Source organism: Gymnoscopelus braueri (assembly GCF_963280865.1).
Source record: "Gymnoscopelus braueri genome assembly, chromosome: 8".
Classification (NCBI taxonomy): Eukaryota; Metazoa; Chordata; class Actinopteri; order Myctophiformes; family Myctophidae; genus Gymnoscopelus; species Gymnoscopelus braueri.
Window position 1 is genome coordinate 5,833,741 of NC_137609.1, and position 25,581 is coordinate 5,859,321.

The 25,581-nt window shown below is 41.5% G+C and overlaps 1 protein-coding gene across 2 annotated transcripts; it reads left to right on the forward strand.

Annotated features, from left to right (window-relative positions):
* The first annotated feature begins 1,805 nt into the window (after positions 1-1,805).
* Positions 1,806-25,376, forward strand: LOC308090566 (uncharacterized protein). Of its 2 annotated transcripts, XM_080435790.1 has the most exons (6): positions 1,806-1,908; positions 2,020-2,278; positions 2,668-2,732; positions 5,013-5,114; positions 22,320-22,625; positions 23,125-25,376. In XM_080435790.1, the coding sequence occupies exons 1-6, from the start codon at positions 1,821-1,823 to the stop codon at positions 24,117-24,119; spliced, it is 1,815 nt and encodes a 604-aa protein (XP_080291916.1). In that variant the 5' UTR covers positions 1,806-1,820; the 3' UTR covers positions 24,120-25,376. The 2 variants fall into 2 exon arrangements, with proteins under 2 accessions (XP_080291916.1, XP_080291917.1); XM_080435791.1 differs by lacking the exons at positions 1,806-1,908; positions 2,020-2,278; positions 2,668-2,732; positions 5,013-5,114 and adding exons at positions 9,506-9,647; positions 20,963-21,064.
* The last annotated feature ends 205 nt before the right edge of the window (positions 25,377-25,581 follow it).

Sequence of the window (25,581 nt, forward strand, 5' to 3'; positions counted from 1 at the left end):
AATGACAGCTTATGGCATAATGTCTGGCTAGATAATGGACAATTTCTACCACGCTACCTTTAGTGTGATTAAAACATGTGGTGTATTAACTTAACAGCATATTTTGTGTGTATTAAGTTAATTTTAATTTAGACTCCCAAGTTTACTTTCATAGAAGTCTAGAAAGAAAGTATCACAGCTAAGTTAGGACCCATTTGTATTTTTATTACGCCTCATAGCTCTCTCATCCTTGCTCACTCTCACTTACACAGTGTGGGAAGCTGTTGGCCCGAAAGGAGAGGCACACTAAATGCTTGGAAACATTCCGGAAGACTTCCAAACTTTGGGCAAAGAAGACCATAGGGGCCGGAAACCAGTCCAAAGTTGTGGACCGTTCTTTTGTACAGGTAATAAACATTTTGTTTTTCTATTTTTGTCAGCCATTGCAAGTTCCAGTTCAATCTACAATCTCTTCAAAGGGCCTTTTCACATATAGACCCCATACATTAACCCAGCAGTCTTTACTTTTCTAATCCATTACACTTGTAAATAATATTGCACAGGGTTTGTTGACTTATGTTGTTTTTGCTTAGTAGCACTAGCAGGAGCTCGCTCTGGACCAGAGCTGCGTGATGGCCTGCATCGCCAGAGTTAATTGGCTATTATTTGTTATTATATTTTTCACCCTGACGTTAAATGTTGCTACTGTTGTGAAGACCAGTGTGGTCCTCAACTAAATTAATTCCTGGGAGCTCTAATAAGGTCTTCAGACTTCCCTTCTCTTCAGTGCTAGCAGACGGACCCATAGCAAAGGGCATCCAACCATTACAAGACACGTTCAAACTGATGTTATAAATGAAACAATGTAGCAACTGTACAGCCTATGCTTCGTCTTAATGTTATCGGAGACTGTTTGGATGGGCTGCAATGATTAAAACGGATTGTTTGGTAGCGCCTCGTACTGCGAGGCTTTGGTGAGCCTGTAGATCAGCTATTGTCACAATCTGTGCCCTTTCTTAATAATATTTGACAATTTGTCCAATTTGGCTTTAAAGTCATTAAATTGTGACTTGTGTGCAGATACCAGTATACACTTATACTGTATGTTGGTTTGTTTACTGTTGAGTGAGAAAACAATGTTGCTCACTAAGCTAATCATCTGGGGACCCCCGAAAATAATTTTGGGTTCACAGTTTGGGAACCACTGGCACTGACCTACAGTACACGCATTGCCTTCTGTCTGGTAGAAAGATATAGTAATGAATAGTTGTTTAATGATATGCCAAAATATGTCTTAACTGTTCAACTTTTTGCCATCTTAACTTTATTAAAAACTGGGACATACATGATTGACCCTAAATCTAAGTAGTAGGTCTCACTTTAAACATTTTTGCTATTGATAAATTGGTCTTAAATGTCATTCAAAGTGGTGTTAAACAGTGTAAAATAGTCTTAAAACTGACTTGCAGAGACCCTGGGCCACTTAAGGGTACATGTGCGCACTCTATAGCAAATGAACAGAATAGACATGTATCTGGACATGACTGATGTTTATTTATTTACGTATGACCGTGTTGTTAGCCGATATTGAAAGTGATGCATACAGAGCATGTTGATCTGTCTTTTTTCAGTGAGCGACACCAGCTTAAGACAGAGTATCGTAATGGCTTAATATTAAACTGAAATAGCCGTTCATTAGCCTTTGTAACCCTGCCATGACAATGTCTCTAAGTTTGCTTTTATGCTTGTCATTGTTTAAGATGGAGAAAATGAAGGCACTGGGCTACGTTCCCCTGTTGCTGTGGGGGAAGGTCAAAAGGGGTGGAAATGTGGGGGCAGAAATGTTCTTCCCCCACAGCCACAAGCTCTCCAAAGAGGGAGACGTGGTCCTGGACAAGCTCCTGGGCCTCTTTGAACGTTTATTGCAAGGTAGGTTAGAGCACAATATCTATATTCATGACATTGGTCCTGTATTATGTCCAGATGGAGCTCTTTAAAAAAAAAAAAAACTCTTAACTAAACCTTTTTGTTTTTTCAAAGCTTGCAATTTTAAAGAGGACAGACAGATGCAGGAAGAGGTAGGAGATAATGATGGAGGGGGGAGAGAGATGGGGGAAGATGTGGCAGGAGATTTGGTAGGTGATGAGGATGGAGAAGGAATGGCTGGACATGAGGATGGAGAAGAGGACAAGTCGGTGAAGGAGGGCAAAGAGATGGTTATGGAGGAGACAGACAAGGACCAAGAAGAGAAGGTGGAGGCAGAGGAAGTGAAGAAGAAGAAGAAGGAGGCGACTAAACGGTAAGTGCTGATACGGAATAGAAGATGCTGTTTACCAGTGCAAGGCTGTGACCGTTTAAATACTCCTGTTCCCCTATAAAAAAAAGAATATGACAGCATTGTCTTTGCAAAGCAACCTTTTGCTCATCCACTTCGTTCAGATGCAGGTGCGTTGGACAGTGACAAATCAATGAAGCAATCATGAACAAAAATCCCGCACTCTGCTCTTGCTCAGCAGCATCAGTTTTATTTAAATTGACATATGTCAATTTAACTAAAACTGATGCACCAGACCTGAAGGAGTGGGAAGGGACGTGGCGTTTTAAGGAGGTCAGAGAACCTGGCTTGCGACGCTAAAACCACAGGCCTTTATTGCCATTTTACACTCTTTCTTTTCCTCCTCCATACAGAAAGGCTCTGGTTACGATGGAAGCCAAGAGGAGCAGGACCAAAAAAATAAAACACGAGGCTGATGGTATGAATAACTGTCGTTATAAATATTTGTATAATTAAAGCTAGGACTCCTAATGTTGTTTGAACCAGTTGTTTTCAAACATTTTCATGGCAAGGACCCCCAAATTAATATTTGTCTGCAGACCTCCCCCCTTCTGAAAAGATGTTGTGCCACAGACCCCCATACAAGATCTTTGTGGATTTGGAAAATATTCCACAATTTCCATCTTTTTTTTCCAATATGTTCTTCTTTGAAAGTAGCCTATCTACAACGTGAGCTTGTAGATCGGCTATTTTCAAAAATCCAATGTATTTGTATATAGGTTAAAAGTGCTCGTGTGGCCTGTCGCATTTGTTGGGCTTGTTTTCATAGATCTGGTTGCTTATTTCTCTGGCAAAATCTGGCAACAACAACAAAAGAAGGCACGGGTTCCCGAGTGACAGACACGCTGCTCACGCACACACACACACACACACAAACAATACACACAGCTCACGCTCTCTCTCTCTCATTCAGTTTTATAATGTTTAACTTAAATCAGGACTGGACGGTAATATTGCGGGGGTAATATTTGTTGCTGTTTGGTCAGGTCCATTGATCCTCTAGGTGGCTGCTGTAATGTGCTCTCATTGGCTGTGGCGCTGATCTCCTCACAGACCCCTTTCATACTGTATGATACTGTGAGATGTCTAGTCGGCGACATAGCCGAATAACTAACCTGGTAGTTATTTGAAAACGGTCGGAAAGCCATCGCAGAGCGGATGATCGCGGCCAGATCGTCTCGCAGAGTCTTTCATACACAGCGAGCATTATCTCGCCGATCAAAGGCCGATCGATCTGCGTCAGATCGGGAGGTTTTGTCGGCGAGCGCCAAAAAAGGTCGCCGACAGCATAATCGGACCAAATATCCTGCGTGATCCGTGGACAAATTCATATTAATTTGGTGGTCCTTGCTTGACATGAAAATGTTTGAGAACCACTGGTTTAAACAACATTAGGAAACAAGCCCAAATATTACACTGCACTTTAGAAACCGCAACCCGCAACAACCAATATTTACAAGCAACTTTACAGAAAAACAAGCCCAAAGGTTGCTTATAATAAGCAGACATGGCAACACGGATGCTGTAGTGTGTCAGGCCTAGAATGACCCATCCAGGTAATGCATGGCATTGAAAATAGTTTCCCTGTCTTGTTCAAGGGCTGCTTCATTGTTGGATCATAGACCACTTTGAATTTGAATTTCAGGTGATTAAACAAACTGGTCTTATATTGTCTTGTGGTGCACACACCACCGTAATAAATCTGGAACAGTATTTGTTGTTTTTTCCTCATCAGACTCCTTGAAAAAGTGTTTCCAAGCAGATTAATTGGTTTTACCTTTCTTGCTGAAGGCTCTCCATCATCATCTTTTAGGCATGTAACGATTCACTCAACTCACGATAAGATTCGAATTACGATACTAGGTTCACGATACGATTTATCAAGATTGATTACAATACTGTTTTCTCTTATCCTCTTTTCATCAATTTTTTTAATCAATCAATTTTCTTCTTTTTTATTACGTGCCCTCTGCATTTTTTATCAAATCGATTTAAATTGTCACCAGTTTGAATCGATTTTAATCGATTTATGATACATCGTTACATGCCTATCATCTTTCCATCAACTAGACTAGATCTGAACTAAACATCTCACACTGAGCCTGAGTTTGAGCTTTTTAGGGAGGGGTGAAAATGCACCGATGTAAATGGAAGGTTGCACTGGATTTATAACTAAAGACAAGACAAACCGAGCATCACTGCGAAATGGATTGCGGCACAATCATTGTTATTTTCATAATTGTTGGAAGCCAAAATTGTAATTGACAATCAAATTTGAATAATTGAGGTGCCCAACCTTGATCACTCCTAACCTTCATCAAGGTCCAAGAAAGGCTGCTTATTTGATCAGATATAATTCCCCTTACCTACTTGTGAACATAAGTTGTTGGTTGGGGATGTATTTTGCAGTTCCAGTGTTTGAACTGCATTATTGGTTACTTTCACCTTATTCATAATATACCATTATTAGCATAGTTGGAATCCATCTTTTGATACATTTTCCCTTGTGTAATCTTAAGATAATCGTGACTTCTTTTACGTGTGTGTGTGTGTGTGTGTGTGTGTGTGTGTGTGTGTGTGTGTGTGTACATTGTTAACTTTGCACCCAACATTCATTGTTTGACTTTAATGACAGGAGACCTCTTAACCACTATAGGTTTCCAGTTATTAAAGTCCTTTTTAAATTCCTTCATTTCAGACCAGTCTGTAGAGTCCAGACTGCAGGTGAAGATGAACTCTCCAGACTCAACCAGGGACATTTCTATTAAACAGGAGGAACCTGAAGACCACCCACACCTCAGTAAGTTTCATCTGCTCTCTCTTGCGTTCATATTTTCGCAGCAGTGTTTTGGGGCTGCCCTACAATATTATTTATTCATTTCATTGACAAGATAGGCTTACAAATCTGCTGGAATCACTTCTTTAATTTCATTTTCTAAAAGATATTCATATATAAGGCCAACAATGGATGCTTTTATTTTAAGATGGTCTTTATTTCCACTTTGTTATTGCACTATAAATAAAGTGTGGGGTCGACAAAAAAAATCCACCTTAATGGGGTTGTGGCAGAGCCCACATGTGTATTGTGTTTTAACATAGTTTTAAATAAGTAACTAAACATAGACATTCTAATTACTACACAAAATGTGTATTTTGCTAATATTTTGCTAAAACTTTGAAGCGTGACGTTTCAGAACTTCAGTTTCCAGAAACACCTGTAATAACATGTAACTGTTTGGGCAATCTAAGTAGCTATTTTTTTACATGGAACATGGACAAAGGAAGAATAGTTTTACAATTTAGAAATCCAGTATTCACTATCATTTAATTTTTCTGCTCCTAGACATCCTGCACATGATTGTGTGTAAAGAGGAGGATTCTCCTGAACAGGAGAGGAGCCCCAGTCTGCTCCAGGAGGAACCAGAGCTTCCACACATTAAAGAGGAACAGGAGGAGCTACTTCAAAGACCAGAGGAGCCTGATGAGTCAATGTTGACGTTACTAGCATTGAAAAGTGAAGAAGGTGATGATGGTGAAGAAGACATCTCCTCCCACTGCTATGAAGTTGAAGTCAAGCTTGAATCTGACACTGAAGTCACTGAAGACAGTGATGATTGGGAGGAGACCAGTGAAGACAGTGATGATGAATGGTGTGAGAAGAGTTTCAGTGAGTCAAGTCCCTTGAAGACACACCAGTGTATCGACACTAGAGATACACTTTTCCACTGTAAACAGTGTAAGAAGAGTTTCACTAAGTCAGCTTTTCTGAAAAGTTTGTCCACAATGGGGAAAAACCTTTCTTCTGTAAAAAATTGTGACAAGTGTTTCAGTAGCTCTGGTAACCTGAATAGACACCAGCGTGTCCATACTGGAGAGAAACCTTTCTATTGTAAACATTGTGATAAGAGATTCAGTGAGTCAAGTAGTCTGAAGACTCACCAGCGTGTCCACACTGGAGAAAAACCTTTCCACTGTAAATATTGTGACAAGCATTTCAGAACGTCAAGTAATCTGAACGAACACCAGCGTGTCCACACAGGAGAAAAGCCTTTCCACTGTAAACATTGTGACAAGAGATTCAATCAATCAGCTAACTTTAAAAGACATCTTATTCACCATTGGAAAAAACTTTCCACTATAAATTAGGATCAAATCTATCCATTTATCTATCTATATAACTTACAAATTATTTTGGTGTTATTCATTTATACTGTGATTGACCATCTAAAGTTTTACCATATCAAATGTACAGTATATGGTTTAGATTCTAAACCATATACTGTACATTTTATATGGTAAAACTTTTTTTCCTCTCCTAGAATCTTACAGTTTTGATGTTATGGTATAGTGTAATCTTGACTTTTTCTATTACATGGCCAATGGGAGACACTTGTTAATTATTTTCCTTATGAAATATCAGTATTTGTAATTAATTATGATGCTAACCCTAATTAATACACTTATGGGAATGGCAAAATTATCGTACATAACATATTACATTATTAGAGAGTGATGTGATAGCAAATTAAAGCCTGTTCAGAAAGTACCATCAGACAGACAGACAGACACACACAGCATTTCCCAGTGCTGTGCAAGATGTTTAATTATACTATAAGTCTGATGGTTTATTAGATTAAACATGAGCTATGATGTCTTAACATTACTCCATTTGTCTGGAGGCAGGAATCAGAATCACCTTTATAGTCACATCACACCATTACAAATGTAAAAGAGTTGGTGAGATTCTCAATGTATGCAGTTACAGGAAAAATAGAGAATAGAGAAGAAAGGAACACCGAACAAGTACAAAATAAGAGGAAGAAACAGGCTGTATGTTTGAGTTTATTTAGGATCCTCATCCTGGAGTCCACAGATAAACAGCCATGTCTGCAGCCAGGACTGATACAATAATTATACTTTCTCGTGGCCCTACCTCTTGGCACACAATTATATGAAATTGCATGATCAGTTACACCATTTTAGGTCAGCCTGACTCAGTGCAATTCATCCATTACATTCAATAAATCTTACAGAATTGTTTTCCTGTTTCCCAGAACATTCTGGTACAATAACCAAACTCTAAACTGTCTGGAACATGCATGCCATCATTCTCTTCTCCATGCAATGATTCATATAAACAATATTTCTGCTACAAAATAACTTGTGATGTTCTTACTGTGTCACAGTGATATATTTACTTTTTCTTTTTTACAAATATTTATCATGTAACATGGTTATATGTATCTGCATTTCTATGAGACGTGATCAGACCTGTGCAGCATCAATGTGCACTGATGAAAGCTGTGATGGATAGGGCTGCAACTATCCATGACTTTCTTCACGATTATTCTATATATTACTTTCCTGATTAATCAAAAAATCAGGAATATATTTCATATATATGTATTTTGAAATATATATCAATGAATCAATCAATTACTAAAGCCTCATTTATACTATGCTGCAAAACAGTGTCGTGCAAGACTAGTGAAAGTAGCTGATCTACAAGCTCAAAATGCATCGAATCGTGACACGTGAGCTAAGTAGCTTGTCACTATTCTTTAAGCTTTGGAAGTGTTTTTGTTTTTGCAAATGACATACCCAAAATATGGATTGATCATTAATTGATCTATTGATTTATTGATTGTCAATAATTTTTATAATCAATTAAATTGATTTGGATTAACTGTTGCACTCCTAGGTGGATGTTCTCATGTCTACAGGTCTGGAAGGTCACATAGTACTATAGATGAAAATTAGAAATGACAGAGATCCTGAATTTGGTGTGAGGAAGACTTGTAAGTTTTCAAATCAAATCAAATCAAGCTTTATTTATATAGCACATTTACAAACAGGCAAGCTGAACCAAAGTGCTGTACAGGCAAATTCAAAAACACCAATGCAAAAACAACAGAGCAAGTTCACAAAACATTTGAGAGCAACAAAGGAAAACACTTTAAAAGACAACATAAAAGAGGGAAGTAGAAACATGTATAAGTGGAAATTACATATAGGCTAGGTACATAACTAATACGTACATAGACATTATGAATGGAGTAAGATAAAAGCAAACCATGTAAATTAGATGCTATTAAAAGCGAGGGAAAAAAGATGAGTTTTGAGTTTGGCCTTAAAAGCCCAGATCGACTGGGGGATGGATGTGGAGGGGCAGGCTGTTCCAGAGTCGCGGGGCCGTGGCCATGAAAGAGCGGTCACCCCTGGTCTTTTTGAATTTTCGGGTTGGAACCTCAAGCAAAAATGTATTGCAGACCACAATTCCCTGGTTGGGACATATGGTTCTACAAGTGCGGAGAGGTAGGATGGAGCCAGCCCATTTAATGATTTGTAGATAAATAAAAACACTTTAAAATCAATTCTAAAATTCACGGGGAGCCAGTGTAGAGAGGCAAGGACAGGTCACGCCTTCTTGTGCCTGTAAGGGAGTGTGACTCCCGGGCAAAACGACGTGTATGTTTAATTAATTGGCAGTTTATTTTTGTCTTGTTGAAAACGATGTTTACTCTTTATGATCTAAATCAGCATTTGGGGTTAACAATATGCAGCCAGGAACACAAGAGTAGTGTGTGTTTCAACCCGGACGAGAGAGAGGGACGGATACTGGTCTGGTGCTGGTGTCCATAGATATATATAAAGGCTAGATGACTCACCCGCGCTGCTGGCCAATGGAGTACGACGTTGCCACATGGCGGCCATCTTGAAACAGTCATTCATAACATTATGTCTATGGTGCATATACTTTAAAATAACCATAGCGTGCTCAATTTTCATCCGATTTTCAAACGGTTTGGTGTTTTGTAAACACCAAAGATGTAATAAAATTATAAAATTATAAAAAAAAAAAAAAAAAAAAACATGATTATAATTATAAGTATGCAGTATCATAACTACATCTTTGGTGTTTACAACACACCAAACCGTTGGAAAATCGGATGAAAATTGAGCACGCTATGGTTATTTCAAAGTATATGCACCATAGACATAATGTTATGAATGACTGTTTCAAGATGGCCGCGGTTGAGCTACGCTTGCTCCGTCCCCTTGAGCCATCTAGCCTTTATATATATCTATGCTGGTGTCCGTCCCCCTCTCTCATCCGGCTTGAAACACGTTGTTGGGAGAGCCAAACAACAGACGGCAGAGAGTGAACGTGAACGTGATACAGAGAAAGTGTGTTGTTCTAATGTAAGTGTGCAGCGAACAAACCTTTGTGTGTAACTTCCACACAAAGAGTTTTTGGTGAAGATGAACTCTCCAGACTCAACCAGGGACATTTCTATTAAACAGGAGGAATGTGAAGACCACCCACACATCAGTACGTTGCATGTTCTCTTTCTTTCACTTTTTTGTTTTTTTTGAAGGGCTGCCACAATAGTCACACTAATCTAGTGTTCATTGTACGATAATCTTGGCAAATATATGACAGTCAGTGCTGATTTAGCCATGGTTCACATGACGCTCGTCTGTCACAAGCTTCATGGAACCACTTGTTCCTGGTTTTCGATTTCTTTACATTCACAACCGCTACATCTACATAAATGTTCCGATTTCAAATATAAAGTGCTGACCCCCATGCCACGGATGTCACAGGTTGATCCGCAAAAGGTCTAAGTACCTGTTTATTCCGTATTGTTCAATAAAAAGCTTTTTAATGCGATTGCCGGCCATTTTCTCCGATGCTTTCAACCATGCGTTACTACTGGTTGGAAGGTGTATTGCACTCTGATACATTACCCACAAAAAAATAGAAAATGGCTGCCGATCGGAATAAAATGCTTTTTATTGAACCATACGGGAGATACGGGTACTTATTGTGGTCCGGCTCAACTTGTTACATCCGTGGCTTGGGGCTAAGCACTTTTATATTTGAAATCTGAACGTTTATGTACATGTGAGAGTTTAAATGTAAAAAAAATCAGGAACAAGTGGGTCCATGACTGTCATGGTATGACAGTCATGTTTCAGGGCTTGTGCTGATTATATCCCAATGTGCATATTCATAATTAAAATATCTATCAACATTATTTTTTAACACGTTTACTTTATTCTCATTACTACTACTATATCCAAAAGCACATCCTCTTTTGCACAAATGTCATAGGGGCCAAAGAATCTAGATCAGGGTTTTTCTGTCACACAGCTCAAGCCTTAGCTGTAGTATACAACCCTCGTAGACGTATTTATGATTCTGACGTTTTCAATCTACGAGAGTTGTAGGGTGCACTTCCCATAGTGACCTGGACTTTCTGCGCTATGCCCCGTAGACACTCCAAACATTGTACAAAATGAAAATAAAGGCGCTTACCGCCGAGCCCCAAATGTTAACTGGGTCTACGGGGTAGTAGTGTAATGTAATAATCCATATCTTTCAATAAAGAAGTGTTTTAATGCCGTCTGAGGCCGATTCTGTCGGAAGTTCCCAATGGGCGGTAGTGACGGGAAGTGAGGGGGCGCATCCGGTGAAACCCGGAATTACACTAAATGTAAACAGGAAGTAAACGAGGGTGAAAAAATGGCGTTCGACCACAGACGGCATTAAAACACTTCTTTATTGAAAGATATGGATTATTACATTACACTACTACCCCGTAGACCCAGTTAACATTTGGGGCTTGGCGGTAAGCGCCTTTATTTTCATTTTGTACAATGTTTGGAGTGTCTACGGGGCATAGTGCAGAAAGTCCAGGTCACTATGGGAAGTGCACCCTACAACTCTCGTAGATTGAAAACGTCAGAATCATAAATACGTCTACGAGGGTTGTATACTACAGCTACTCAAGCCTAAAAGTGTTTGACGTCATGAAACAGAAGCACCTCCAGCCATAACGCCAGAAAACCCTGGTTAAAGTGTGGTAGTAGTTGAAAACTATGAAAACGGATTCATATGGCGTCTCTGTAGGAGGTGAGCGGTCTTCGCTCTTTCACTACTACTCACCAAAACAAATACGGATTTAAGATGTTGAAAGGCTACTTTCCTCAGTGGTAACACTCGGAGCCCCCCCCCACGTCTAAAATAACCTTTTTGGCCAGCAAAGAAAATATTTCACTGGAAGGAAAAAAATGTTTTAGTTACTCCACTGCGCCCCCTACAGATCATGTCAGTAGAAAAAAATCCATTGACCAGATTTTTTCCTTCCAGTGAAATATTTTCTTTTCTGGCCAAAAAGTGTATTTTAGACGTGAGGTGGGGGGCTCCGAGTGTTCCCACTAGGGAAAGTATGCTTTCAATATCTTAAAACCGTCTTTGTTTTGGTGAGTAACGAAAGTGTATTTCTTATTTTTACCAAAGACGAGAGGCTGCACAGCCTGCGCTACCGGGGATGTGCGGGCAACGGCTCGAAAGTACCATAGCGTTAAGGAGAACTCCTTCTGACGATATGGACCAGAGCTAGAGGTCTAGAAGTGGGTCCGTCTGTGAGTCTGATCTGTGTGAGATAAAGAAGATCTTGACAGGCTTTCTATAGGTGTGACCACTTGAACTCTAGCATCCATGCTCGGGTCGGGGGGGAGGGCATTTGAAAAAAAAAAATACAAATGCTGATCTACAAGCTCACATGTCTCTATAGATTTAAATTTGGTGTAGATGGGAAAAAGAGCGGACCAAGTACAGGGTTAACTCTGCTCAACATTGATATTAGTGAATTAAGTATGTTTTTCACACTTCCAGAGCATATCCATGGTCTCAATGGGGACATGGTTAACAACAGATGCCAAAAGGATTAAACCCAAGAAAGCACTATGGTTTGTTTCCATTGGGGTCCTGTGTATTCAATTCATCATGCTGTTTTCAAAGTATCAATACGCAATATGTCGTATTGTACTCCTTGCAGATGCGCGTATCGATACAGAGGCTACTGTATCAATATGTCAGGAAAAGCTGTGTGTGATGCAGTTTTGAAATATATACATCACCTGTATATATCACATGTATGTGTGTCTGAGGTAGAGGTGTGTCATTCGTAAACGACTCGAGTCGAATGAATGGCTCTTTAAAACGAACGATGGGATCGGGTTCTATTTATATTTATATTATTTATTGTTATATATTAATTTATATATGTTATAATTATTAATATATAAAAATTATATTATAATATATAAATCATATAATATTTAGAAATAAGATTATATATATATGTATGTATGTATGTATGTATGTGTGACAAAGGTGAAACGGGGGTTTCTTAAAACTTTTGTAAATGTTTTTATTGGTGCTTAATGTATAATTATTTGCTCATTTAACCACCATCTTATTATTTTTGTACAACCGTTTTGCACTGTATTGGGTTACAATTGTTTTCCCCCGGTCCCTTGGTTCACTCATTGAGAGACATTCAGTGGCAGAGAGGTGGTCACGAGGTCCCGCCCAAGGCCACGGTCATGGCCAATGTCCCCAGACATTATGTCACCACGGACAAATGAAGGAAGAGAGAGGTGTGGTTTTGACAGGTATAAAAGAGGAGGCGGGACAGTTGAAAGCAGAAGCAGAGCCCAGAGAGAAGGAGGGTCAGACGGAGAGAGGTAGCAGAGGAGGAGGTTGTATGAGAGCCCCGGAATAAAGTGAGGGAACTTGAGCGAGTTACACCAGCCACCAAGCAGTTGGAAGCCGAGGTGTACCTATCTATGAGCCAAGAGGGAGGAACGATCGAACCGAAGGGGAGGAAGAGAGAGCGAGACCAGACCATAAACAGAGGACCATACGAACCGAGACCAGACCATAAAAGGAGCGCTGAGACGGAGAGTGGTGATAAACGTTGCATACGCAACCTACTCAGCGCCAGGTGTAAAAGCCTGGCCTGTCAGTAAGTACCGATCCATGCAACGTTCATCCTTGTATAAACCACCAACTGTGAAAACGCGCATGTACTTTACCAATGCACAGTGAACTGGTCATAGTTTCTATCATTGCAGAAGGAGAGAAGAAGAAAAGAAGACAAAGACGACTGGCATAAACCCTCTTCCTACTTACCCCCATATATGGACATGCAGCATTTCCCCCTGAAACGAAACGTGTTGAGTACCTCAAAAGCACTTTATTGGCACAGCACTTTACTTAAGTATTGTTGCACAGAAACCCCTGCTAAATTGAAAACCTGTTGACCAAGCCCTGCGTAATTTGCACAACTTTATAATCCATTTTATAGTTGTTGTGTAAATTACTTTGTTGTGTTTTAGTTAGGTTTTATTAGTATAGTGTTATTTTGATTGTTTTTAAGGCAAAGAAGCCACTGTATTAGGGACCAATAAATATACTTACCTTTTTGATACATTTTGCATCCGTGTCCAGTTTCTCAAGGGAATTTTCTAAAGTGTGTGTTCTCAAAACCAAAGTATTGAAACTTACCAGTAACTCGAACCTGTGAAAGCCTGTAGAAGTAAAGGTGTATTTAAAGGGGACTCTCCTCTATAACAAAAGTGGCGTAGTCGACAAACTAAACAATATTCAGACTGAAACTCACAATAATTACGCACCCAGCACTTTACTGTGCATTGATATTTTATTGTTGTGAGTTTGATATTGAATTATTTATTAAAGGACAAATAGAGTGTGCAATACCTCAAGATAATTGCAAGTCAAATGTGATACAATTACGGCCTTGTTCACATATTTGGCGTAGCGCGGCAGGACTGGTTGAGAACACACAGAAAAAAACCCTTAAGAGAAACTGTACTGTTATTTTGTTATTTTTGTGTTTTGTTTTTGCTTTATAATGATGATGATGCCAGTGTATCCCGGTGCCCCGTGGTTGCCCACTTTTGGTGGTACAGAAGGTGAGAGTAGATATAAGGAATGGAAAGAGCAGATCAAAGGATTATTAAGTACCCAGGAACTAACAGAAGTAAAAAAAGTAATCAAAGTATTGTAATCAAAACACTCACGAACGAAGCTAAACGGCAAATTAGTGTGGTTGATGATGGCGAACGTGACACAGTGGCAAAAATCTTTACATATTTAGACACTTTATATAAAGAAACTGTTTCAGTCGCAGAAATGCGCTCTTTATTTTATGGGTGCGCACAGCGTGCAGGAGAGAATGTACAAACCTATATCCTGAGACTTAGAGAGCTGTTTTGTGGGCTGCGGCGACACGACTCAGGCACCGCTCCCTCCGATGCCATTCTTCGTGATCAGTTTATTATGGGCTTAGCTGAGGGCCCTCTGGGCCAAGCCTTAAAAGTATATGCTCGACGACACCCTGATGAAGATTTTGCTGCTCTGCGCGAAGAAGCCTGTCTGTTAGATGCTGAACACGGAACTACTGAAATAATGTGCCACGCTGTTAATCCTATTTCTGTCCCCAAACCCTCTCAGGACCCCGCTTGGAGAGAAAAGTTAAAACAGGAAATCATGGACGACGTTAAAACCCAAATGCAAGGATTCACGCAGGAACTCATGAAAGAAATCAGACCGCTCCTCCGCACTGGCACCGCTGACGCACGATCTCGCACTCCGCCCCCACCTGAACGACGGTACACGGCCTCTCAGCGCTATGAATGGGATGAAGGAGGTAGGCCGATATGTGGACAGTGTGGGCAGGCTGGTCATATAGCGAGGTTCTGTAGATCCGATCGAGCTCAGTTAAACTAGTACGCCCTGTCGCCGAGGTCCGGGGGGCAGAGGTGCAACGTTCACTGAAAAAGTTAAGGGCCAATGAAGTGTTTATTGGGGAATGTCCGACAATTGGGATAATGATGGGGGGAGTCAAATTGCGGGGTTTATTAGATACGGGGTCCCAAGTAACGCTGATGCAACAGAGTTTGTTTAACGAAAAGTTCTCACAAGAAAAGATGGAAAATGGGCCTCTGGTGTTTAGCCTACGGGCAGCGAATGGTCTCGATTTACCATACTCTGGCTATGCCATATTCGATTTAGAATTAGAAGGACTGAAGATACCTGGAAGAGGAATAGTAATTGTGAAAGATGAACATTGTATCCAGCCGCTGATAATTGGAATGAATGTGGTCCACGCCGTGTGGCACGCACTATTTAAATTACCTGGGAGGTCTGTGTTTCCATGCCAACAGGAGAGGACGCCATGGAGAGAAGCCTTCGCCGCCTGTAGGAGGGTGGAAGCCGTAACCCACGAAGATGGAGCGTTGGGCTATGTGTGGCCTGTCGGCCGGCGGAGAATCCGAGTCCCCGCCCGCAGTGAATTAGTAGTATGGGGCCGTGCATGGAAAGGACCAAATGGAGCAGAATACGAGGCCCTGATGGAGGCCATACCGGAAGGGAAGGATCTGGGAGTGGCCCGAGCGTTGGTCACCGTGCGTAATGGTCGAGTCCCAGTGCGCATTTGCAACCCCCACTCGTATAGCCTGTCCGTGGGCCGATATCAAAAATTAGGGAAGCTGTATCCGGTGGAGGAGGCCGACGTCCGCGGGAGACGAGACCTGAACCTGTCCCTGGGAACCGATGGAGCAGTGGAAGTGTCCCTGGTGAGCATAGAAGACGATGGACCAGTGAAGACCTTACCTGAGGAGATGGAGGAGTTGACCCGACGAGATGACTTACCTGAACAGCAGAGGAAGGAGCTGCATGCGATGATGTGTAAATGGAAGAAGGTGTTTGCAGTCCATGATGAGGATTTCGGGCAGACGGACGTTGTACAGCACCAAATACCGACTGGAGACGCGGCACCCATTCGTGAGAGGCACCGACCGCTGCCGCCCTCCATGTACAGAGAAATGAAGACTCTACTGAGTGACATGCTGGACAAGGGAGTGATAAAAGAAAGTTGCAGTCCATGGGCAGCGCCCATTGTCCTGGTGAAGAAAAAAGATGGCAGCTGGCGTTTCTGCGTCGACTACCGAAAACTGAATGCAGTAACCCACAAAGATGCTTTCCCCTTACCTCGGATCGAGGAGACCTTAACGAGCCTGACCAAAGCCCAGTGGTTCTCCACACTCGACCTGGCTAGCGGGTATTGGCAGGTGGGCATGGACCCTCGGGATCGGGAGAAGACAGCGTTCACCACCCCCCTGGGACTGTTCGAATTCCAGCGGATGCCGTTTGGGTTATGTAACGCCCCCGCAACCTTCCAAAGACTAATGCAGCGATGTTTGAGTGGCCAGGTGACAGAATCGTTATTAGTGTACCTTGATGACATTATTGTTTATTCACCTGACTTCTCCTCTCACATGCAGCACCTTGACCAGGTCTTCGAGCGGTTGTGGAGACACGGACTGAAGTTGCGTTTGGACAAATGCAAGCTCCTCCAAAAGGAGGTAAAATTCTTGGGCCATGTTGTAGACAAGGAGGGAGTGCGACCGGACCCTGAAAAGGTGGCGGCGGTAAGAGATTGGTCCCCACCCTCGACTGTCCGTGAGGTCCGCGCTTTTCTAGGTCTGGCCGGGCATTATCGCCGCTTTGTGTCCTCGTTTGCTGCTATAGCTAGGCCACTAAATAGTTTGTTAATCGGAATCCCAAATGATGTCAAGTCCCACCAGTGTAAAATAGTGTGGTCCCCTGAATGCCAAAATTCGTTTAATGCTCTAAAAACTGCCCTCACGCAGGCTCCAATACTGGCTTACGCAGATTATGACCAGCCTTTTGTGGTATATACTGATGCGAGTGGCCGTGGGCTCGGTGCGGTTCTGGCGCAGGTCCAGGATGGCCAGGAACGAGTGATTGCCTACGCCAGCCGAAGTCTACACCCGACCGAGCAAAATGATGCAAATTATAGTTCCTTTAAGTTAGAGCTCTTGGCCCTTAAATGGGCCGTGACAGAAAAATTTAAGGATTATTTAACCGGCGCTCAGTTTACAATATATACAGACAATAACCCCGTTGCGCATCTTCAAACAGCTCGACTAGGCGCTGTGGAACAGCGCTGGGCGGCCCAATTAGCATCGTTCACATACGACATAAAGTACCGACCTGGAAAAAACAATGCAAATGCAGATGCCCTGTCTAGATTCCCTGTTCAACCTGTAGGAGTGGCCGTGGTGGAGTTGACGCCGGTGGCTAGGGAGGATGGGTGGGCTGGAGCTGAGTGGCGGGAAGCACAGGATCGGGATCCAGACATCCAAATGGTGAGGAGTTGTGTAGAGCGGAGGAGGCTGCCTACCCTTATGGAGAAGAAGGGTTGGTCACGGGAAGCCAGACAGCTGCTGCGACAATGGGACAGGTTACGCATACGAGACAATGTGTTATATAGGCAAGTGACTGATCAACATACACAAGAAACATACTCACAACTTGTTTGTCCAGGAGCGCGACGAGAGGAGGTGTGGAAAGGACTCCATGTGGCCGCGGCACACGCCGGGTTAGACCGGACTTTGGCGCAGCTTCGGCGCCGGTTCTACTGGCCGGGCATGGAGGGGGCGGTGCGCCAGTTCCAGCGAGGTTGTGTCGCCTGCAGCCTACTGAAGGACAGGTTAGAACCGAGGGCCCCCTTACAGCCATTTAAAGTGTCGTATCCTATGGAGGTAGTGGCTATTGATTTCCTCACATTAGGTAGACCTAATGATGCATGGCAGAATATTCTTGTAGCAACCGATTTGTTTACTCGGTACAGTTGGGCTATTCCAACGCGTGACCAAACAGCGCCCACGACTGTCCGTGCGCTTTGGACACATATTATCCAGCCCTTTGGCTGCCCGGCTCGTTTCCACTCTGACAGAGGCCCAAATTTTGAATCTGAATTAATGCAGCAATTGTGTCATACTTACGGTATTACTAAGAGTCGCACCACCCCTTACCACCCAGCTGGTAATGGGGGGGTGGAGAGGTTTAACCAAACCCTGTTGAACATGTTGCGCTCCTTAGATACTGATCGCCAAGGAAGATGGAATGAACACCTACCTGAGTTAGTACATGCTTATAACAATACTGAACATAGTGCTACAGGCTATGCCCCTGCGTTCTTAATGTTCGGTCGCCATCTGAGGCGTCCGGTAGATGTAGCATTGGGAGTACCGCTGTCACAGAATCGAATGGGAGTGGGAGATTGGGTGCAGGATCACCAGAAACGAATGGCCACAGCGTATAGGACAGCAGAGAAAAAAATGGTAAATATAGCAGCACAGCGTAAACAGGTTTATGACCGCCGAGCTGGCATGCCACCGCTATTGCCTGGAGAGAGAGTATGGGTGCGAAACAGGAACCGCCAGGGACAAGGTAAACTGGGCCCATGGTGGGACCCAGAACCTTTTGTGGTGTTGGAGAGGGTGGGGGATGCGGGGTTAGTATATAGGATCCGACCTGAGAAAGGAGGGCGAGATAAAACGATCCATAGGAATGCATTAAAAGTGTGTATAGCCCCCAGGTCCCCGATGGAGAGCCCCGCACCTGCCCCAGTGTCAGAACCGGTGGGACCTGTATGGCCGCCTTATATAGGGTTTTTTCCTGGTCCTAGGGAACCTGAAGGTCCGCGACGCTCTGGAAGAGCGAACCTAGGACAGCCACCTGAGAGGTATGGACATGACGATTAGAACCAGTTGTCAGGGACTGCCAACGGAAAAGTAGGGGGGAATGTGACAAAGGTGAAACGGGGGTTTCTTAAAACTTTTGTAAATGTTTTTATTGGTGCTTAATGTATAATTATTTGCTCATTTAACCACCATCTTATTATTTTTGTACAACCGTTTTGCACTGTATTGGGTTACAATTGTTTTCCCCCGGTCCCTTGGTTCACTCATTGAGAGACATTCAGTGGCAGAGAGGTGGTCACGAGGTCCCGCCCAAGGCCACGGTCATGGCCAATGTCCCCAGACATTATGTCACCACGGACAAATGAAGGAAGAGAGAGGTGTGGTTTTGACAGGTATAAAAGAGGAGGCGGGACAGTTGAAAGCAGAAGCAGAGCCCAGAGAGAAGGAGGGTCAGACGGAGAGAGGTAGCAGAGGAGGAGGTTGTATGAGAGCCCCGGAATAAAGTGAGGGAACTTGAGCGAGTTACACCAGCCACCAAGCAGTTGGAAGCCGAGGTGTACCTATCTATGAGCCAAGAGGGAGGAACGATCGAACCGAAGGGGAGGAAGAGAGAGCGAGACCAGACCATAAACAGAGGACCATACGAACCGAGACCAGACCATAAAAGGAGCGCTGAGACGGAGAGTGGTGATAAACGTTGCATACGCAACCTACTCAGCGCCAGGTGTAAAAGCCTGGCCTGTCAGTAAGTACCGATCCATGCAACGTTCATCCTTGTATAAACCACCAACTGTGAAAACGCGCATGTACTTTACCAATGCACAGTGAACTGGTCATAGTTTCTATCATTGCAGAAGGAGAGAAGAAGAAAAGAAGACAAAGACGACTGGCATAAACCCTCTTCCTACTTACCCCCATATATGGACATGCAGCATTTCCCCCTGAAACGAAACGTGTTGAGTACCTCAAAAGCACTTTATTGGCACAGCACTTTACTTAAGTATTGTTGCACAGAAACCCCTGCTAAATTGAAAACCTGTTGACCAAGCCCTGCGTAATTTGCACAACTTTATAATCCATTTTATAGTTGTTGTGTAAATTACTTTGTTGTGTTTTAGTTAGGTTTTATTAGTATAGTGTTATTTTGATTGTTTTTAAGGCAAAGAAGCCACTGTATTAGGGACCAATAAATATACTTACCTTTTTGATACATTTTGCATCCGTGTCCAGTTTCTCAAGGGAATTTTCTAAAGTGTGTGTTCTCAAAACCAAAGTATTGAAACTTACCAGTAACTCGAACCTGTGAAAGCCTGTAGAAGTAAAGGTGTATTTAAAGGGGACTCTCCTCTATAACAAAAGTGGCGTAGTCGACAAACTAAACAATATTCAGACTGAAACTCACAATAATTACGCACCCAGCACTTTACTGTGCATTGATATTTTATTGTTGTGAGTTTGATATTGAATTATTTATTAAAGGACAAATAGAGTGTGCAATACCTCAAGATAATTGCAAGTCAAATGTGATACAATTACGGCCTTGTTCACATATGTATGTATGTATGTATGTATGTATGTATGTATGTATGTCTTAAAATCACCTCATGGTGGCGCAGTTTGGACCTATAACTGATGAACCGTAGGTCGTACAATCAACATATTTTTTTCCCTCTGGATTCCTTGGATCATGATGCAAGTTATAGGTTGTGCCAGATTTCATTTTCTGCCATAGTGCGTTTTCTTCAAAGCACTCTTTGCTACTACTACAGATGTTGTCCAAAACTGACACAAATCGGTACACATCATCTCTGGGGTCATGTGATCAAGATAATATATGAGTCCGATTTTTCAGATCCCATTCCAATTGACTTCCAAAGTTTGCTGGCCCTGCCCTGGGTAGGCAACCTGTGCTCCGAGGATCACACTTTTTTAGTTCCCTTGTGTAATCTTAAATTAAGCGTGATTTCTTCCCTAACATATAAATCCCATAATCTTTGCATGAAAGATTCACATGTTGAACATTTTGCCCTTACCTTCTGCAGATTATTATTGTAAAGGGGCATTAAAACTGAGCACTTACAGTTGAAAAAAAATGTCTAAGTCAAGTGGATGGCAGAGTTCACACCAGCTATTAAAAAAAGAATACAATGGGGAACGTTATAGCTATAGTTATAGTGCTCAGTGTGAATGACCATTTATTCTTGACACCACTAGGTCTCCAATTATTAAAGTCCGTATTCAATTGCTTCATTTCAGACCAGTCAGTGGAGTCCAGACTGCAGGTGAAGATGAACTATCCAGACTCAGCCAGGGACATTTCTATTAAACAGGAGGAAGCTGAAGACCACCCACACCTCAGTAAGTTTCATATACTCTCTGTTTCTCCCTTGTTCTGTTCTTATTTTCATTATACAATAACCATGGAAAGAATATCGTGACAATGATAATATCTTGATATGTATATTCTTCATGAAAGTATCTCTCACAATTCATTTTTGAACATTTTTATTGGGTAATTGGCATATCCAAAATCACATTCTCCTCCACATCCAAATACAATAATAAAGAAATACTGCAGCACATATCTTTGCATTGTACGTTTTTTTGCAGCTTGGCTGTAGGCCAAACCATATAGAATAGGTTTTGTCTATATCTACTTTATGTACAGTATGTCCCCTCAAAAGTAGACCAATCACATCTGAAGTCTTTAAGTCACACATAGGCAACATACACATAGACCATCTCAATCCGGCCCTCGAAGTCCTCAAAGAAAAACAAATTGACCCCCAAAACATCTACAAACTAAAAAGCAGCATTGTGTTAACGGTTTTGAGGGAAATTAATTTAACTCGACTCGAATTATTAGTAATTAATATGTACCATTTGAGTTCCATTCGTATTTACTCAAATGTTAAATGTGTATAACGTAACTGTGAAAACAATGCTGCCCACCAAGTGCATGACGTCATCAACCAGAAGCACCTCCGGCCATGAAAGCCTGAAATACCTGGTGAAAGTTGGGTTGAAGTTGAACATCTATGAGTATAAAATATGGCGTGGCTCTGTAGGAGGTGAGACGTCTAGAAATGGGTCTGTGAGGCTGATCTGTGTGACTGAGATAGATTTGTTTCAGCTTCTTGATTTAAGGTTTAACCATTTGAACCCTAGCATCCCTATTCTGGGGGGAATATTTGCTGAAAATAGCCGACCTACAAGCTCACCTCTAAGTATACAGGGTTAGCTCACTAAGTACACAGGGTTTAAGTAGTTTCTGTTTCTATTTCATGATGTCATGCACTTAACGGCATGAGCTGTACTTTTGAGGGGAAATACATACATACATACACTGTACATACTGTTTTAATAAGTCTTGGCCTACAGCCTGATTTACTCCCAAATCAAAGCTCAAATGTGAAGTATTAAGTTTTAATATTGTGTCTTTGCTAAAACATAATTTTTCAGTTTTCAGAAAAACCTGTAGTAACCTGTAGTTACTAGCTAACAAATGTTTGGTCAATCAAAGTAAGTGATAGCTCACTTTGTACAGGGAACCTAGACAATGGAAAACATAGATTTATATTTTACGAATCCAGTGTAATTTTTGTGTTCCTAGACATCCTGCACGTGGTTGTGTGTAAAGAGGAGGATTCTCCTGAACAGGAGAGGAGCCCCAGTCTGCTCCAGGAGGAGCCAGCGCCTCAACAGATTAAAGAGGAACAGGAGGAGATACTTCAAAGACCAGAGGAGCCTGGATCAATGTTGACATTGCTAGCAGTGAAAAGCGAAGTTGATGATGAGCACATCTCTTCACACTGCTCTGAAGTTGAAGTTGAAGTTGAACTTGCATCTGACACTGAAGTAACTGAAGACAGTGATAATTGGGAGGAGACCAGTGAAGGTCAGTCGGTGTTAAACTCAGGTACAGGAACTACATGTGTGGGGGAAACTGGAACGAATTGTTGAGTAAAAGAGAAAGATGATAAATACAATAAAATCAGAAATATTAACTCTTTCAGTGCCAATGAAATAAAAAAATGATTGCGAACTTTGCCATAATTTTTTTTTTGTTTTTTCAAAGAAAATAAAAAGTGCTTAGGAAGCGAGATACAGCCTTTTTCAGTTTTAGGTTAAACAAAGAGTGGATGGAGCTGCAAATCTTCAGATAATGATATCTTGGGTTCTGAACACTTTTTTCCAAAGAAAAAAAAAAAAAAACTCAGGATTTCTCGTTCTGGCACTGAGGGTATAACCCCAAAACTCGGGATAACTCGGGGTCTGGCACTGAGAGAGTTAACAGGGTAGCCATAGTGCTCCCAAACAAGCGACTTGTTTGATGATGAACGCTCACTATTTTTAACTTGTCTCTCTACTTGTCGCCCCCTCTACTGTTCTCTCTCCCCCTCTCTTAATTGGACTAGGAGAAGTAAAGGCAACTCATCTGACCTTCACAAGAAAGAAAACCCACATCTGTAAAGATTGTGACAAGAGTTTCAGTCAGTCGGGTGACCTGAAGACACACAGACATCGTATCCACACAGGAGAAAAACGTTTCCACTGTAAAACATGTGGCAAGAGTTTCAGTGGGACATTTAATCTGAGGACACACGAGCGTGTCCACACTGGAGAAAAACCTTTCCATTGTAAACATTGTGACAAGAGTTTCAATGAGTCAGGTCAGCTGAAGAGACACCAGTATGTCCACACGGGAGAAAGATCATTCCACTGCAAAATTTGTTACAAGTGTTATAGTCGGGCAGATGACCTGAAGAGGCACCAGCATATTCACACTGGAGAAAAACCTTTCCATTGTAGACATTGTGACAAGAGTTTCAGACAGTCTGGTCAACTGAAGACACACCAGTATTTCCACGGAGAAAAGCTTTTCCACTGTAAACTTTGTGACAAGAGTTTCATTCAGTCCTCTGACTTGAAGAGACATCAGCGTGTCCACACTCGAGAAAAACCTTTCCACTGTCAACATTGTGACAAGAGTTTCAGTCGGTCAGGGGACCTGAAAACACATCAGCATGTCCACAATGGAGTAAAACCTTTCCACTGTAAATATTGTTACAAGAGTTACAGTCGGTCAGATAACCTGAAGAGGCATCAGCGTATTCACACCGGAGAAAAGCCTTTCCCCTCTGAACGTACCCACACTGGAGAAAAAACTTTCCACTGTAAACATTGTGACAAGAGATTCAGAAAGTCAGGTTGCTTGAAGAGGCACCAGCGTATCCACACTGGAGAAAAACCTTTCCAGTGTCAACATTGTGACAAGAGTTTCAGTCGGTCAGATGACCTGAAGACACACCAACGTGTCCACACTGGAGAAAAACCTTTCCACTGTAAACATTGTGACAAGAGTTTCAGTCGGCGAGGTCACCTGAAGACACACCAGCATGTCCACAATTGAGAAAAACTTAGCCACTGTAAGCAGTGTGACGAGCGTTTCAGTGGGTCATGACAAGTCACCTTAAATTACACCAGCGTATCCATAATGGAAAAAACATTTTCCACTGTAAACATTGTCACAAGAATTTCAGTTAGTCAGGTCACCTGAATAGGCTCGTGTGGATTCCTGTCTGATCTGAAATGACTGATTGATTTGATTGGTTCTGTTTCTTTACCTCCATGCTTCAAATTACTTGGACTAATAGTTAGTCTGTAACTCAATTTTAATATGCAATTAAATATAATGAATGGACTATTGATGTAATTTAGATAATATCGTTTTTTGAAGGAACTCAAACATGATCAACAGGCAATGAATTTAAGAAGTATATTGTGAGAGAAATGTATGCACTGCACCACTGGCAACGGTACCCTTTAGGCAGAGCCAGGGGAATTTGGATGGGGCAGCTAGATTAGAGTCAAAACGCTTGTAATACTAATGTCGGACCCTGCAGTCATAATATTGCAAATTATTTTGGTGTTATTCACTTATACTATAAATGACCATATAAACCATATACAGTGTATGGTACAACTTTTTTTCTAGAATTCTACAGTTTTGATATGATCAAATGTAATCTTGCTTTGTTCTATTACACAATCGTAGGCACAATTTCAGTTATTTTAACTGAGGGGAGAAAAGTGCATGTTATTTTTATGAATTATGACAGTATCTTTTACAATTAATGGAATGGAATGAAATGAAAGATGATTATTAAGTCGTATTACATTATTAGAGAGTGCTGCAATTGCAAAATAAAGCCTATGCAAAGCACCATAGCGCACACACACACACACACGTGTGAAATGTTTCATTATTATACTATGCGTCTAATGGTTATCAGGAAAGTGAAACATCAGCGATGTCTTAACATTACTATATTTAGGATGTTTGGAAGAATCTAGTCTGCAGGCACAATTCAGAATCAACTTTAGTGTCAAATGATCACATCACATCATCATAGATGTAAAAGAGTGGGTGTGATTATTTTTGTGCAAATTCCAACATCTGGAGTCATAGGAAGAGTTGAAATAGAGAAAGAATATAGAAGAAAGTTAAAAAGAAAAGTATATGCATCTTCAGACGTTAATACTAAGGAGCCATGTCTGCACACAGGACTGACAAAATACCTTGTTGTGGTCCTACATATTGGCACAAAATAATATGAAATCTCATGATTAGTTAAGAACATTTTAGGTCAGCCTGACCCAGTGATTAATATTTATTTTATTTGTTTCATTCTTACTGTGTATCCATTGTTGTATTATTTATGTTGCCAGATAATTTGTTTGTTTCTATAGATTCACTTTATAAACACCACAGGGTTTTCTAAATCTCACCTGCATAATTCAATATTATACACATTTGTTTTTTAATGTGCAAATAAACAAATAAAATAAAAGTAAAACCCAGTGCAATGCAT

What these genes read in the sequence shown, in the direction of transcription:
- LOC308090566 (XM_080435790.1), top strand. Translation starts at nt 1,821, where the DNA reads ATGTTCTTCCCCCACAGCCACAAGCTCTCCAAAGAGGGAGACGTGGTC. An exon ending in TGAAGACCACCCACACCTCA is followed by an intron (nt 5,115 to 22,319) that starts GTAAGTTTCATC and finishes TTGTGTTCCTAG; the next exon opens with ACATCCTGCACGTGGTTGTG. An exon ending in TCAGTCGGTGTTAAACTCAG is followed by an intron (nt 22,626 to 23,124) that starts GTACAGGAACTA and finishes TAATTGGACTAG; the next exon opens with GAGAAGTAAAGGCAACTCAT.